The sequence below is a fragment of the Typopeltis vanoorti genome, chromosome 15, assembly GCF_054136105.1.
Source record: "Typopeltis vanoorti isolate ZY-2024b chromosome 15, IOZ_Tvanoo_1.0, whole genome shotgun sequence".
Lineage (NCBI taxonomy): Eukaryota > Metazoa > Arthropoda > Arachnida > Uropygi > Thelyphonidae > Typopeltis > Typopeltis vanoorti.
Genome location: NC_143563.1, coordinates 58,285,129 through 58,301,686, shown reverse-complemented (window position 1 = coordinate 58,301,686; position 16,558 = coordinate 58,285,129). Strand labels below are relative to the sequence as shown.

Below are 16,558 nucleotides of genomic sequence, written 5' to 3'. Positions count from 1 at the left end.
TGGATGATTTGACTTAAATAGAATCAACTAACCGATAAGTAATAACTTCATTTTCATAACCTTAACTTTTGTTAGCATCGGCGATATCAGTTCCACCTTTGCTACATCTGTCACTGCATGGGTTTTCCGACCAGTGCATCTATTTTGCCAGGAAGAAAAACTTTGCTTAATACCCGCGAAACCTGCTAAACTCAACTGCAGTTGAAAGTCCGTGCTAATTTTTTTTTTATATATAAATACAAACTTTTTGGCAAAATGATATCTTCGCCGACGACACAACATTAATATACACCGAAACGACCCTTGAAGATCTAAAAAATCGGATTAATCGTGATATGTTAAAACTAAATAAGTGGTTTAGCAATAATGAACTTAAAATTCATACCGATAAACGAGACATATATACTTCACGTTAACAGATAAGCTCGACCACAATATAACCATAAAATGGCATGAAAGGAAATGTAGTGACATCCTAAATTGTAACTATAGCTTAATCAAAAAAAAAAAAAAAAAAAAAAATCAGTCAATATTTTGACCTCCATGTCGATAACAATCTGAAGTGGAACTCCCACACGACTTTCTTAACAAGTTCATAAGTAACAGAATATATTATGTTAAACAATTTGTAAATGCAGCATTCTTAAGATGCTTGAAATATTCCTGGGTAAATTCCTCACTGCAGTATGTCATCGCCTGTCGGGATGGAGATTATTACAACAATCTGCTTCCATTAATACGAATACAAAGCAGAATAATTAGAGCCATAACTACTACTGACTTCGCACATTCAACCAACGATCTGTTTGTCATTCGTAACATTCTACCGCTACAGAAACTATATCTCTATGGTTGTCTATTACTATATGTAAACAGGAACGCTTAAAGTTTCTTGATTTATAATGTAAACTGTGGATTAGGCTGCGGGCGGAACATGCTGGTAATACCCAAGGCAAGCAAAAAAATTTTCATAAATCCTTCGAATACCTGGCGACAAGTAGCTACAATAAACTTCCAAATTAAATCAAATCTATAACCTCAGCATATGCATTCAGAAAAAGATTGAGAGACTACCACATGGGACCAAACAATGCTGATAATAACTTCAAAGGTATAGTATAAGAGATTATAGCTCACATATCATATCCAATTAAGGTACCAATATACTAACTAGTTCGTTCACTTAGGAGACTAATATATTAACATGTACATCAAATAAAACCGTGTAAGGTGAGCCCTCATAGATACGGTCATTGGACTCGCATTGACTGTTTCGATCTAATTTAATTCTCTAGTAACCAGTATGGCTACGGCCCTTGGTTACACATAAATACATAAACTAACTTACTTTATCACCTAAAACCAGTAACTTATTATAAACTACGAAAACTATCCGAAATGAATTTTAGAATTTTACTCTACTTGTATATATAAGAAAAATTTTAACTATAACAAAATAAATAGCCAAAAATAAGTGTAAGTACCAACAGAAAATTGTAGTAATACTTGAATTGTATTGTATAATATTGTACATTGAACTGTACAACTTAAACTGTATTGTATAAATATCTTGTATACGTGATCATCATCATGCATATCAAGGATTTAGGCCTAGCATGGCCTGTTCCGGCCTTAGAAGTCATCATTGAATCGTTTAAGAGGACGTCCTGGTTTTCTTTTTCCTAATGGCTTGTACTTTAAGGCTTGTTTTGGTAATCTTTCTGTCTTCATTCTTTGAACGTGTTCCATCCATTTATGTTTATATTTTTTAATTTTTTCTATTACTGGTTCTTGGTTTAATTCTTTCATAATTTCTTCATTTCTTTTGTCATCAAATAGGGTATAGTTTGCAGTTTTTCTCATAAACTTCATTTCTGCTGTTGTTAATCTTTGTTTGTCTTTTTGTTTTATTGTCCAGATTTCGCTTCCATACATTAAGACTGGTAGGGCTAATGTATTGTATACTTTTAGTCTGGTTTGTTTTTGAACTAGGTTTGGTTTAAATATAGAGTTAATTACACCTGTTATTTTTAAATATTTTGCAATTTTTATGTTTATATCTTTTTCATTTTCACATGTGATCGTACATCCTAGGTAGTTAAATGAATTGACCTGTTCTAAGATCTTGCTATCTATTACTATTTTAGTTCTTGCTGGATCTTGTCCTTTAAAGGCCATAGTTGTTGATTTTTCTGTTGATATTATCATACCATAATCTTTGGCTATTTCATTTAGATCTAAAATAGCTTTCTGTAGTTAATCTTCAGAATTTGTAATTATTATTTGGTCGTCGGCAAAGAGGAGAGTGTTTAAGTTTACTGTAGGAGAAAGTTTAATTCCTTGATGTAAATTTTTATTCCATTTTATTATTATTTCATTTAAGTAAATATTAAAAAGAGTTGCTGAGAGGGGACATCCCTGTCGGACCCCCTTGGTTTGTTCTCTCGTATATGATAGCTCGTGATTTAATCTTATTTGTATTTGATTCTTTTCATATATACTTGTGATAGCTTTTAGGATATTATTTGGTATTTGTTTTTCATTTAATATCTTAAATAAAATGCTTCTTTTAACTTTATCAAATGCTTTTTCAAAGTCAATAAATGCAATATGTGTTTCTAAATTGTATTCTCTTCTTTTCTCTATTATTAATTTTAGGCAAAAGGCCGGGTCTATACATGATCGTCCTTTTCTAAATCCATTCTGTACTTCTAAAATAAAGTTTTCGGAATATTTCATTAGTTTGCTATTTAAGATTCTCCTATATATTTTGTAACAGGAATTTAGTATACTGATACCTCTATAGTTTTTAGGATCATCTCTATTACCTTTTTTAAAGATAGGAATCACAATTGCTTTTTTCCATTCTATTTGGGGGGGGGGATACCAGTTGAATAAATTTTATTTAAAAATAATAAGAGTCTTTCTTTGAATCTAGTTCCTGCATATTTATATAGTTCTTGAACCTAGTTTATCTTCTCCAGGTGATTTTCCATTTCTTCTTGTTCTATCAGGCTGATTTCTAATTCTTCTTTAGTTATTTCCTTTTCATTTTCGTTAATTGTTTGCCAGTTGTCTTTTTTAAAATATTTGTCTGTCCACAATTCTGTGTAGTAATTTAGAAATTCTTCTAATTTCAATTCAGTGTTTAATTTTATGTTTTCTTTGGTATCTGCATTTAAGTGTTTCAAAATTTTATATACATTGGGTCTTATTTTATATAAATCATGTTCTAAATTAGAGACACATCTGTTCCATGATTCTCTATGTCTTTTTCTGACTTCTCTTTTAGCTATGGCTCTTATTCTTTTATATTCTATTTCATCTTCTAATCTTTTACTGCTTAACCATTTGTGATAGGCTTCTTTTTTCTTTTTGATTATTTCTTTCATTGTATCATTCCAGATCTTCAGTTTTTTCCTTTTATCGAATTTTTTTGGTGTTTCCTAAGCTTTCATTTGCTGCTGCATTTAGTATCGTTTTTATATTAAGCCATTCTATATCTATTTCTTCATTTTGTTTTATTTTGTCTAGATATTGGTTAATTCTTTGTTCATATAGCCATTGTACATTTGTGTCATTCAATAGTCTAGTTTTATAAACAAATGTTTCAATTTTATGTATACGTGATGGGAATGATAATAAACTGAAATTTTTGATGCGTCCAGAGAGGATTCAGTCCCAGCTGTTTTCAGTCGAGGAAGTGCAAACCAATTTACTAAGGAAATTTAGGTTTGGATTTTTATTTTATTTTATTTATTTATTTTTAATTACAGTCGAAACAACTAAGACTATGAGAACAGTGCAATTAGGTCTATGAATTACGAATGACTTTCTAGCCGGTTTACCTGTTTTTGTAAGATGAAAAATCCGAGTTTCTGGGTGAAGAAAAAACTTGCTATTGTCACATGAAACCAGTAGCGAACTCACGATTTAATCTTATGGGGGGGGGGGGGGGAGATGAATAGGCGATTTGAGAATACACACTACGCATTGCATACGACCTATGACTGAGCATCTGCAATGATAGCTAATTCATAAAAATTATAGAAATAGAAGACACGACACAACATAAATTAACAAAAATGAATTTTAATTAGGAAAAGATTTTTGGAAAATTTCCTAGTGGTTTTTTCTTTTTCTTTTGGGGGGACATCCCCCCCCCCCTTCTGGATGCGCCACTGCATAAAAAAAAGACCGCTACATAAACAATGATTAATTTAACAGCAGATTAAATCTTAAAATTATCATTCTGCATGTGATTACATAATGATGTTTATGGAAAGACAAAGTGGTGCGCGTTCAAAATTTGTTCACTAAAAATCCGACCAAAATATTGACTTTTACGCATAGCCACATATTTACTATACGTGCACAAATTCCCAGTTTGTGATAATGGTATTATCATACAACTATAATGTAACAATGCCGTTTCATATATAAATGAAACTTTCGACAAACCGTTTCAAATTCCTGCTTTAAAGGATATATCAAAAATGTCATACAGGAATGATAAGCAGCCTGTGTCATTCGGTATACTTGAGACAAAGTGCAAATAATTGTAGAAAGTTTTTTTTTTTTTCAATTGGTTTCAAAGTAATTTCTACTTACTAAGAAAATATATTATTGTTTAAACCTTTATCCATGTGTAAGTAAAGATTGCACGTGAATTATCTTCACGACTAGGCTTATAGAGGCTGTTGACTTCACATCAATTGTCTGATATATTTTAGTATATTATTTTTTGAGAGTGATGAATTGGAATTGTGATTAGATTTTGTATGATTAAATTGTGAATTGTATTATAAGTGCTAAAAAGGATAAAAGAAATTCAATTTTTGATTGGAGAAATAATTCCTTTCTACAAAAGATCACATTTGGTGGATACTGCTACAAAATAGTCGATTGAAGCAAATACAGTTAAGAAAACTTTTCTGATCTCTACAAATAACAACACTGATAGACATGGAAAAACTACTAGACGAAACTAAATCGACGACGTATATCGGGAGTTTATCAGATTAGAGGAAGTACTTAATAACAATTGGCCAGGTAGAATAAAACTCTATGAGACATTTCCCCCACAATCGCCACAGAAGACAATCTGGAAGACCTAAACCATAAGAACATGATAACACTAAACAACAGAGCTCAGACCAGTCACCACACCCTGAAGATGCGGCAAAATTCCAAACCAATGCCTACCCCAACCGGATACAGCAGACACACAGGAGGAATTCCAAATAAAAATAAAAAAAAAATAAATAATAAAAAATAAATGAAAAAAAGGAAAATCTCCATTACCAGAGACACACCCAAACCAATGGAAATGGAGAATGACAATGATAGAAATCCAAAAGAAAGAATACTCCCAGTTATCCTAAGAGCCAGAAATCACTGGACATCCGTTGTCGCTTCACTCAGAACATTAGAAATCGCATTTACGAAAGCCACCAACACTGAAGAAGGAATTCATATCCAACCAAAAACCTCCAGGTTTTTGGTTGGATGCGAATTCCTTCTTCAGGAAACTAACCAAATTCCTTGATAACAGCAACCTACCCTACCACACAATTGTACTCAATAGCGAGAAGAACCTTAAAAGTAGTGCTCAGAGGGGTAACCGAAACAATATCAACAGAAGAAGTCACATCAGCCCTCTAAAACAAAGGATTCAGACCAATCAAGGTCAACCGCATGCACAGAGCCAACAAAACACCATATCCTCTAAGTCTGGTAGAAATCAGCAAGAACCAGAAACACATATCGATCTCCAAACTATCAGCGATTTAGTCATAAAGACTAAATCATTGAAACACAAGTCAATAACGACGCAATCTCATCGCTGCCAAACGTTTGGCCAGGCACAACGCTGTTGTAAAGCAGAACACCCATGGGCAAATCTGGTGGCAAACATGCAACGACCGAATGCCAAAAACCACGCACACAACCAGTAAAGTGTGCAAACTGCGGGAGTCCACATCCCGCAAACTACAGGGGCTGTACCACATTCACAAAGAACCAAAAGACTCAACCCCAGGTCAGTAAACCTCCACAAGAACATAGAACCACCATACAAGCCACGACCGCACAATAAGCAGAAAATCTTACGCAGAAGAAGCTATGCCAAGACTTACTTACCACAAACCACGATCAACCTACCCCCAAAATTTAGTAAACCTAGCCTCTCAAATTTGACAAGCGGCATCGGAAAAATGCTATCAGAACTCAAACAAACCAATCCCATACAATAAGCCAAGGACATCATCCTTAGGCATACTCAGTTATTATTCTCAGCAATCCTCAATGGATAAACACAATAGAAAACCCACCTCACTACAGATTGTAGTGGGGTGGGTTTCCTATTGTTTAGCCAGACCCACCCCACTACAGCAGCTGGAACACGAATGGACTGACAAACAACATCATAGAACTACAGGAATTCGCTGCAGAGACCGAAGCCGATATTATCCTCATCAACGAAACACCTCTGCGCCCAAGCGACAATCCAAAAATCAACAACTATATCACTTACCGCATGGACAGATCCTCTGCAACAGAGAGGCACAGCCATCTTCATCAAAAGAGGAATAAAACATAACGAATTGCTAAGCCCCAAACAGAACACATTGAAACAACAGGAATCGATATCTACATGGAAAGCACAAACAGCTTCAAGATATTTTCAGCCTACAAACCCCAATTAAAAACACAACAACCCTAGAATCAGACCTGGAAGAACTACGGAATGCAGGTAGAGCAGTGATCATAGCAGGAGATCTTAACGCCAAACACCAACTTGGAACAGTAGAAATGCAAACAGCAATGCTCAACTCATATGCTACTACACCAAATATGACAATAATAGAACCCACAGAGCCCACATTCTACGGAGCCACAGGCCGTCCAAACGTTCTTTAGTAATACTAAAGAACGTAGCACACGCTATCAAATACAGACGATCAACGATATGAGTTCGGATCAACCCCATCATACTGCAACTAGGCACCATACACGACCTAACAGAAGACAACACCACGTTTATCAATTGGAACCAACTCCCCTCAGCTTTCTAGGAAAACCTAAGCCGAGTACCACACATAACATCTACTGAAGAAATAGAAAAGCCAGTGGCAACCTTTGAAAAAACAAAAACAAAAATTGACAGCAATATCCTATGTGACAAACACAACCACACATGCACCCCAAACAGACTCTCAAAGGGAAAAAAACAACTTATCCGAGAAAATAACAGGCTGTGAAGACAATATCATAGAACAATGGATCCTGCAGATAAATAAACAGTTAATAGAGCAGCGAACCAGGTTCGGAACGCATTCAAATACCACCAAACCAACATTGGAACAACAAGATACATCACCTAAGCACAGAAGACCAGTCAATATGGAAAGTTATGAGATCGCTTCGCTCAAAGCACAATACACTCCCTCCAATCAAAGGTGAATACGGAATAGCGTATAAAGATGAAAAAAAAGCGGAAGCATTTGCAGATAGCTTGTAAAAACAAAGCAGACCCAATTATGACCAAGTAGACTTAAACTTCACAAGAAAAATCCACACCCAAGTGCGCAAAATAACTCAGAATACCAAACCCCAATCCAACAACAAACCCATATCGCCAGCAGAAATATACCAAATTATAAGAAAACTAGATATTAAGAAGACCCGGGGTCCGAACGGAATCACGAACAAGGCGCTAAAGATGCTCCTACGCAAAGGCATTATGCATCTAATAGCCATCACCAATGCTACGGCTAAATCAAAACGGTGGAAATTTACAGCCTAATTCCAAAACCAGGAAAAAGATACACGGTTTCCACAGAACTATCGGCCGATCAGCATAATATCATGCGTAGGCAGAATAGCCGAACGCCCAATACTTTCACGGATTCAAGAGGGATCAGTAAACAACTACACCAGACCAAACGAACAATTAGGCTTTAGAATAGAAAAACTCAACAAATCTACAGAATCATAGAATACATTACCCAAGGATACGAATGGCACCAGAACTTGGCGCAATCTTCCTAGACATAGCTCAGGCATTCGACAGAATCTGGCATTATTGATTACTTTACAAGCTACACCAAGTAGGAATCCTATTACAACTAGCTCTACTTATCAAATCTTATCTGAATAACAGAAAATTTAGGATAAAAATAAATGGAATTAGATCCACTGAAAGAAAAATCATGGCTGGAGTCCATGAAGGCTCTCTACTGTCTACCCTACTCTTCTCCATATACATGGCAGATCTCCTCTAGTTGTCCCCATCCATCACCGCCCTCTATGCCGACGACACGATCATCATAGCCAGATCACTCCGATCACAACTGGCCATAAACAAACTGCAGATAGCAATCAACGATCTAGATCAATCTAGAAAACCCAGAAAAATCTAGATCAATCCAGAAAAAAACTCCGCAGTACAAGAATATAATTTTTTGGTAAGTATAATTTAAAGTGTGAATAATTTTACTTAAATGCAATAGTGCAGAGCACTTATAGTGATATCAACAGGATACTCGCACCTTTGTTGGAAATGAGTTCGATTACCACCACCACCACCCTTAGAAAAACATTTTTAGATCCTATTTAAGAGATACGCATGTAGTAGTGTTTTCTCAGAGGGAATATGTTTTGGATTTAAATGGCACCTTTTTTCCTTGCAAACAGACAAACCACCCAGTGAACGCACATGCACTCAACTGGCATGACGCGTCATGTAGCCTTATCCTACCTCCTGTGAGAATTTCTGGCATACGATGATAAAAAAAAAGTTAAGTAGCTGTTCATACTGTGTTGCCAAGAAACAGCGTGAGATTGCATGGTAATCTTTAGGGAGAAAGTTATCTAATTTTCTTTATAAAATGAAAGCCAAACGGCTTTCAATTTGTATCCCCTTAATTAATTTTCTTTATTTTACTGCAAAACCTAGATATGAAGCAGCTGAAGCTGAATTTGTCCTTGATGTGTCCTCAGTGACAAACCGGATTACTCTTTTGACGAGGCTGTAGAAAATATAATTACATGTTAAGCCTTTTCAAATATTATTATTATTATTATTATATAAGGTGCCTCCATGGAGTCAAAAGACTCATCGCGGAAGACCCAACATTGACATACTAACCGTTATTCACACAATACCTGTCATACTTCTCCTTAAACTCATTGACAGATGAAGCATTCACACCAACCTCTGGCAACGAATTCCACCCATTTACAACCCTCCAAGCAAAAACGATCTACAACAGGTCATGCAAGCAAAATTAATACAATGAAATTACAATATTTTAAGTTAATGATGTTTGAAGGAGATAAAAAAATTTAACTGACATCTGGAAGAAAAGTGAAATGATGGTAAAGAATTAAACTGTAAAATTTTTGCGTGTTCATTAAATTTAAAAATGTAATGAACACGCTATTCTTTTAGTTTGCATCATCGGTATACATGTATAATGAAGATACAACCACTTAAACATGTGCATATGATTTCTACTTTCCGTGTCAATCGCGACCTGATAGAAGAATTATTCTAGAGCGATAAGACTTTTAATTTAAAAAAAAATACTAATCAATAAAGAAAAAAAAAAGTTCCGTTCTCCTATCCTAGGCTAAAATATTGGTATATTTGCCCACGATGTTCTTTTCACGTGCTGTTTATTTATTTATTTATTTATTTTTCTTAAACATATGATGTTACAGACCTGACATCCGCATCGCATTATGCTCTTCTTGTTATTTATAATTTCGATTTTTTTTTTTTTAACAACTTTGTGTTTCCAGGATAATATGCGTGTGTGTGTGTGTGTGTTTTAAATTTCACGATTAAAACATGCAGAGAATTTACTACACTATATGGAGTAATATTATTATTACTTCGCTATGTATTTTTATACAGGGCGATACTAATTGTAAAAAATTATTAATAAATAAATGCTGAAATATCAGAACTTACCACACGCAATATATTGAAAGGATATTGAAAGAAAAAGAAGAACACCAAAGTTGACCATGATTGATATGCTTTCGGCAAAAAAACTTTAAAACTCAGTTCTTCGTAACTTACAGGATTTATACAATGGATATGAGGACGCAAAGATAATATATTTTGTAATTGATCATGACGTCAGAAATAAGTACACCAATCAAAATGAGGTGTATTAGGTCATTCCCGTGTATCTTACTGAATTAACGCAGCCACGCAGCCATCCAGTGTTTTTATATGGTTCGTAAAGTATCTTTTAAAATATATTTTTGATTTCAGTATTAAATTTTCACCAGCGGAAAGCGTAATAGATGTAATCCAAATTAATTCACGATTATATCTTAGCTATTGCTACTATTGCCTGAGTAATTCTAGCTGGTGAATTGCCATTATATAATAATAATAATAATAATAATAATAATAATAATAATAATAATAATAATAATAATAATAATAATAATAATAATAATTTTTAATAGAATAGAATAAGTTTATTGTCATTCATATATACATACATAGAGCATTTACAAATATATAATTCAGATTAAGTACAAATATATAAACGTATATAAATTATAATAAGAATGCTGCATTTTTTGCAATTTCACTAATGTATTTACAATGCTATATTTACAATAGATAAAAAATATTTTTTTATAATAATGAAATATTTTTAGAGTAAGTATGTTGATTTCTAAAATGTTTACACAATTACAATAATCATCTTTAGAGACATTCCAACTTGTAATTTTTACAAAATTCAGCACGTAGTGCTGCATATGTGATTTTTTTTTTTTCTACATTGCATTTGAATTAAAATTTTGATAATACTTTTTGCATCTATATTTACAACACGTATTCTTCTAATATTAACAATGAAGATTACACGGAATTTTTGAATAATGGATAATAATGTCTCAGATAAATTACATACATATATTCAGTACAGAATGCTAGGAAAATATATCTGAGGTAAAGGTGACAGAAGATGGCGGATTTGAGTCGTGAGTTCCGTTTTTCGATGAATTGATTGAAAGGAATGGAGTTTGATATTTGAATTAAGAATTGATGGCTAAGTCACGTAAGGGTAAAGGAGGAAATCAAGATATTTAGAGGTAAGCTTTCTTCGTTTTGTGAAAATATTTTTTGCGATTATATATTGTTTTGCTGGTAGACTCACGCGTGAGACTACGGGATTTGTCAGTAGACTCTCCAAAGTCTACTGAATCATTTAAAGACACCGGAATATTCCTTGATTATATATACGGTGTGCAAGGATGGAGAACGTAAAAGACATTAAGGACGTCCTTCAAAATTTAAACGAAGATCTGATACTTGACGTTCTTAAATTCACCTTAAAGAAATTCGAAACAGAATATCCTGGTTATCTGAATCTCTTCACTCAGGTTAATGACACGGAAGAAGATGATGTGGACACTGAAGGGGACTTCACACCTGTTCCACCTCCAAAGACTCCCCGACAGTTCGATTGTTCGCAGGAGGAACAATCTAATAAAAGACGTAGAACATCTGAAGATGACACGGAAGAGGATGTAACAACACATGATATCCAAGATAGAAAAGTAAAGGTCCCTCCAGTCATCTTTCGAGATAAAGAAAAATGGACCTCAGTCTCAAGATCCCTTGGAGAACAAAACATCAATTTCTCCTGGGCAAGAAATACTGACAAAGGTGTAAAGATTCATCCTACTATTGTTACAGATTATCATAAGATGACGAAAATGCTAGACAACTCCAAATTGCCCTTCCACACCTTCACGCTAGCAAGCGAGAAAATTCTAAAAGTGGTTCTTAGAGTGGTAGCTCAGGGCATCACAACTGATAAGATCACAGCTGACCTCATCAGCCAAGGACTGACCCCAATCAAAGTCAGCAGGATGCTGAGATCAGATAAAAGGCCAATGCCACTTGTGTTGGTCGAAATCAGCAATACACAGAAAAGGATTTATGAAGTAACTGACATTTGTAGGCTCAAAATTACAACTGCGCCTCTAAGTAAGAAAACTTTGGCAGGGCAATGTGACAGATGCCAAAGATTCGAGCATGCCCAAAAGCTGTGCAAAGTTGCCTACAGATGCTTGAAATGTGGTGAGGGTCACCAGACCAACTCCTGTACCAAGTCAAGATCCACACCTGCCTGTTGTGCCAACTGCAGAGGCTCACATTCTGCAAATTACAAGGGATGCCTTTTCTACCCAAAGAATCGTGGGTCAACAAGAACGAACTATGCTCCTCCATGCAATGACACCATAAACAACCACGCTGGTCGCCCTCCTGATCGTAATACCTCACATTCAGCAGCACAGGAAGGCACTCGTCCTTCATCCATGTCCAGGTCATATGCGGAGGCAGTATGAACTCAGATTCCTTCATCTCAAGAGCAAACAAGCTCCAAACTAACATCATCTCTGACCTCTTCACTTGCAACAATGCTGCATGAATTCAGCAAAGCAAGCACCTCACCATCTTCCAGAAAGAGATTTTATCTAGAAACCCAATCCATATTAACAGCCCTCTATAATGTTTAAAAAATTCAAACCAAATTCCTTCATGATAATATCATGGAATGCCAATGGCTTGACGAATAAAATTCTTGAGCTGCAAGAATTTCCAAAGAGATACAATCCAGACATAATCTCGATCAGTGAATCCCACCTCAGACCATCAAATAATCCAAGACTAAGAGGTTATATTCTATATAGGACAGACAGACTTAACTCTAGTGATGGCGGCACAGCCATTTTTATTAAAAATTATTGGAACCACAATGTATTGACCAACCCCCAAACTTTAAACCTTGAAGTGACAGGTGCAGAGATGCACAGAAACAACGCAGGTAATCTTAAAATCTATGCAGCGTACAATCCTCCCATCATTCCACTATTGACAACAGACTTAGACTCCATCCTCGGCTCCAAGGATTTCATAATTATAGCAGCTGACCTCAACTCCAAACACACAGCTTGGTTCAGTTTGTCAATCAACTCGAAAGGCCGTACTTTATTTAACTACACGTCACTCAACTCATCAATAGTAGCCGGACCTACTGAGCTCACCCACTACAGCCCATCAGGAAGTTCTGACGTACTTGACATAGTTATCCTTAGGAACATCAGATATCAATACCAGCTGGAGACACTAGAAGAGCTTAACTCAGATCATAATCCCATCCAGCTCAAGCTATGAATCCAGGATCAGCTCTCTCCTCAACATTCTTTCTTAGCATGGGGCAAGCTCTCTAAGGTTCTCCCGGTCCACATCGGCCCACCTCCTGTCATTCGCAAAGAAGATGACATAGCTATAAGCAACCTAACTTAGCAAATCAGCACAGCAATAGCATCAGGCACTCAAACCACTGTCTTCTACGCATCAAACCGGATCCCAGAGAAGAGATAATGGACCTCATTATGGCCAAAAACAAAGCCAGAAAGCGATATCACAACACTAGAGCCCCGCAGAACAAAACAACCTGAACAGACAGGTTCGAGCTCTCCAGAATCACAGGAATTCAGAATGGGAATCTAAACTCACAGGTATCAACCCAGAAGATAACTCCATGTGGAAATTTCTAAAATGTCTTCGTAACAAAAGACAACCCATTCCTCCTATAAAGACCAAACTTGGAATTGCACACTCAGATGATGAAAAAGTAAAAGCCCTTATTGACAATCTGGAAAAACCAATGCAGCCTATCTTACGAAAACTTAAATATTAATCTCATTTATAAAGTTCATCGTCAAGTCAGCCTAAGAATGATTCAGAATTCATCACCCCACTATGCCAACAGAAATAATTAATATTATAACCCAATTGAAGAATAAAAAGGCTCCTGGTTCTGATTGTATCACCAATAGAATAATAAAATTACTCCCAAGGAAGGCCATAATTCATCTAGTTAATATTACCAATTCCATTTTAAGATTCCAGTACTTTCCTATAGCCTGGAAAACTGCTGACATCATCCCTCTGAAAAAGCCTGGTAACAACCCACAACTCCCCCAAAGCTGCAGGCCCATTAGTCTTCTTTCCTGCCTCGGTAAAGTAACAGAAAAAGTCATCATAGCAAGGCTTCAATTAGCAGTTGACAAACATAAAATAAATTTGGGTTCCACAAAGCTCACAACACAGCACAGCAAATTCACCGATTAACAGAACACATCACCCATGGTTTTAACTGGCACCTTCACACTGCTACTGTATTCTTGGATGTAGCCAAGGCCTTTGATAAGGTCTGACATCAAGGCCTTATCTTCAAACTTATTGTAAATAACATCCCAATTAAGCTGCTAGTGAACCTTATTTACTCATACCTTAAAGACGGATATATGCAAGTAAAGATCAACGGAATCGTCTCATCAAGACGCAAAATCTAGGCTGGTGTACCTCAAGGTTCCCTTCTGGCCCCACTACTGTTCACAATTACGTATCAGACATCCCTCTTAACAGAACAACCATTACGGCCCTTTATGCCGATGACACCGCTATTTTAGCAAGATCTCTAGACTCCAAGGAAGTATCAACGTGCTGGAAAACTGGTTCACCTACTGGAGGATTCAAGTAAAACCTCCCTCAAAAGCTCAGCCATGCTCTTCTCTAGAAAAACGGTCTGCATCAATGAGGACATCTTGTTTTCTGGCCAAAAGACCCCATGGCAATCAGAGACCAAATATCTCGGGGTAATACTGGATAAGAAACTGCTTTTTAATAAGCATATCAATCTCATTTGTTCCAAGACATTCAAAGTAACAGCTCAGCTCTACCCGATGATCAACCGTAAGAGCAAACTGAACTTACAAAATAAATTACTACTTTACCGGATGGTCATACGTCCAGTTATAACCTACGCCTCACCAGTATGGAGTCACACGTCACGATCATTGAGATAATGATTTTAAAACTACAAAGAATCCAAAATAAATGCCTAAGGATGATTCTAGATGCCCCATGGTTCATCAGAAATTCACAGATTCATCGAGAAACCGACATTCCATACATCTCCTCGTGATCTCTCAGAAAAATTCTTCGTCAAGTCACATTCACATTCAAACCCGCTGATCGTACAAGCTGTCAATTACAATGAAACAGACTACTACAAATCCAAAATACCGAAGGCTATTCTACTCCCAACTGTTCATAGCTAACACAACTTCCCCCAGTGAGTGAGCTTAATTGCTCACAAAACTCCCTTTCCCAATCAACTTCCAGCACAGACAAAGGGGAATATGAATAGCACATGTTCTTCACCCATCCTGACAGTAGCTTTATGCGTTAGGAAAACATCTTATTTAAATTGCATAAATAATGATATTAACAATGTGTTTTACATCTTTTTTCAGATTCATATTTACAATGATTCATTTTTTTATTAAATTATTTATAATATTTACTTGTTTCTTTGGGCGGCTTCTTCCGCAAAGCTTTGCAGAGCTTATCTGAATAAAGTTATCAGTATCTTCATTATTATTATACACCTTACTGACTGTTTTGTTACATAATCTGCAGCCTTTGATTATGAGGATTACGTGTAGATGAACGAGGCAAATTAATCCCACCTACTTCGATGCTTGGGTTAGCTTTTATGAAGAGAGTAGGATTAGCCTTCACTGTTTATGGATGGGATCTAGGCATTGGATGCTGGTGATTTGCGATATGTATATTAATATTAATGGTATATTAACTTTGTTGGTATTTTTTTTCCAGAGTTCGTGTTTTAATGTTCTGTAGTTATCTCTGTGTTTTAAATTTCTTGGTAGGTTGTTGAGTACCGTAATAATAATAATAATAATGGGGAGAAAGGTTCTAGACCAGCGGTCGGCAACCTTTTTGGAGTGAAGAGCCATTTTAAAAATTATATCTGTTGAAAAAAAATTTAGGGAGCCGCACGCAGTAATGAGCAACCAATGGTCCGCAGACTTCATGCGGCCCTCTCAGGTTTTTTATGCGGTCCATGGTGTTCGTTTTGTACGGAAGAATTAGTATATTTTAATTAAAAATCTATTTTATGAATGCTGATTTTTACATGTGGATTTATTTGTGCAGGTTAAAAAATTAAAATATACCTAAATAATCGAAAATAAATTAATACTTTCTTATCAAAGAAAAAGAAAATATTCTTTATGCCGATCGAACCGAGTATTTGATTTTCTATTTAATCGCTCATCACTGCTTGAAATTTAGAAACCACATTGAAAAATATTATAATTAAATTATTTATTCAGTTTTTTTTTTTTACAGTAGCACGTTATCATACTTGAAAAACACAGGGGGTCACACGAAATTATATGATAGTTTTAAATATTAAATAATAAAACAAAAATTTCCTCCTCCTCCTTACAAAAACATATGTATAAAATCGAATAGCATACTTATTTCTTTAATTTTTTTTAATTTAAAATATCTTCTTAGTGCGACTTTTGCTTTTGAACTTCTTGAGATAGTTTCTCAATATGCGGCGAATACGCCGTAATTTTCATTTTCAAACATGACGAAAGACTCACGTTATTTAGTTGATTTCTCAACTTACTTTTA

At 35.5% G+C, this 16,558-nt stretch overlaps 2 protein-coding genes across 3 annotated transcripts in view; one reads left to right on the top strand and one right to left on the bottom strand.

Moving 5' to 3' along the window:
- The window catches only part of LOC150098786 (uncharacterized), a 114,841-nt gene extending 104,730 nt beyond the window's left edge, over positions 1 to 10,111 (bottom strand). Inside the window, exon 1 of one of the 2 annotated variants that reach the window (XM_090405905.1) lies at positions 9,980 to 10,111. In XM_090405905.1, the coding sequence (XP_090262031.1) occupies positions 9,980 to 10,037 (58 nt within the window). In that variant the 5' untranslated portion in view covers positions 10,038 to 10,111. The remainder of the gene's footprint in view (positions 1 to 9,979) is intronic. The other variant, XM_090405906.1, reaches the window with a different exon arrangement.
- A 939-nt stretch (positions 10,112 to 11,050) lies between these two features.
- The window catches only part of Rbcn-3B (WD repeat-containing protein Rbcn-3B), a 717,321-nt gene continuing 711,813 nt past the window's right edge, over positions 11,051 to 16,558 (top strand). Inside the window, exon 1 of the mRNA XM_090405900.1 lies at positions 11,051 to 11,124. The gene's annotated coding sequence lies outside the window, so the exon portion shown is untranslated. The remainder of the gene's footprint in view (positions 11,125 to 16,558) is intronic.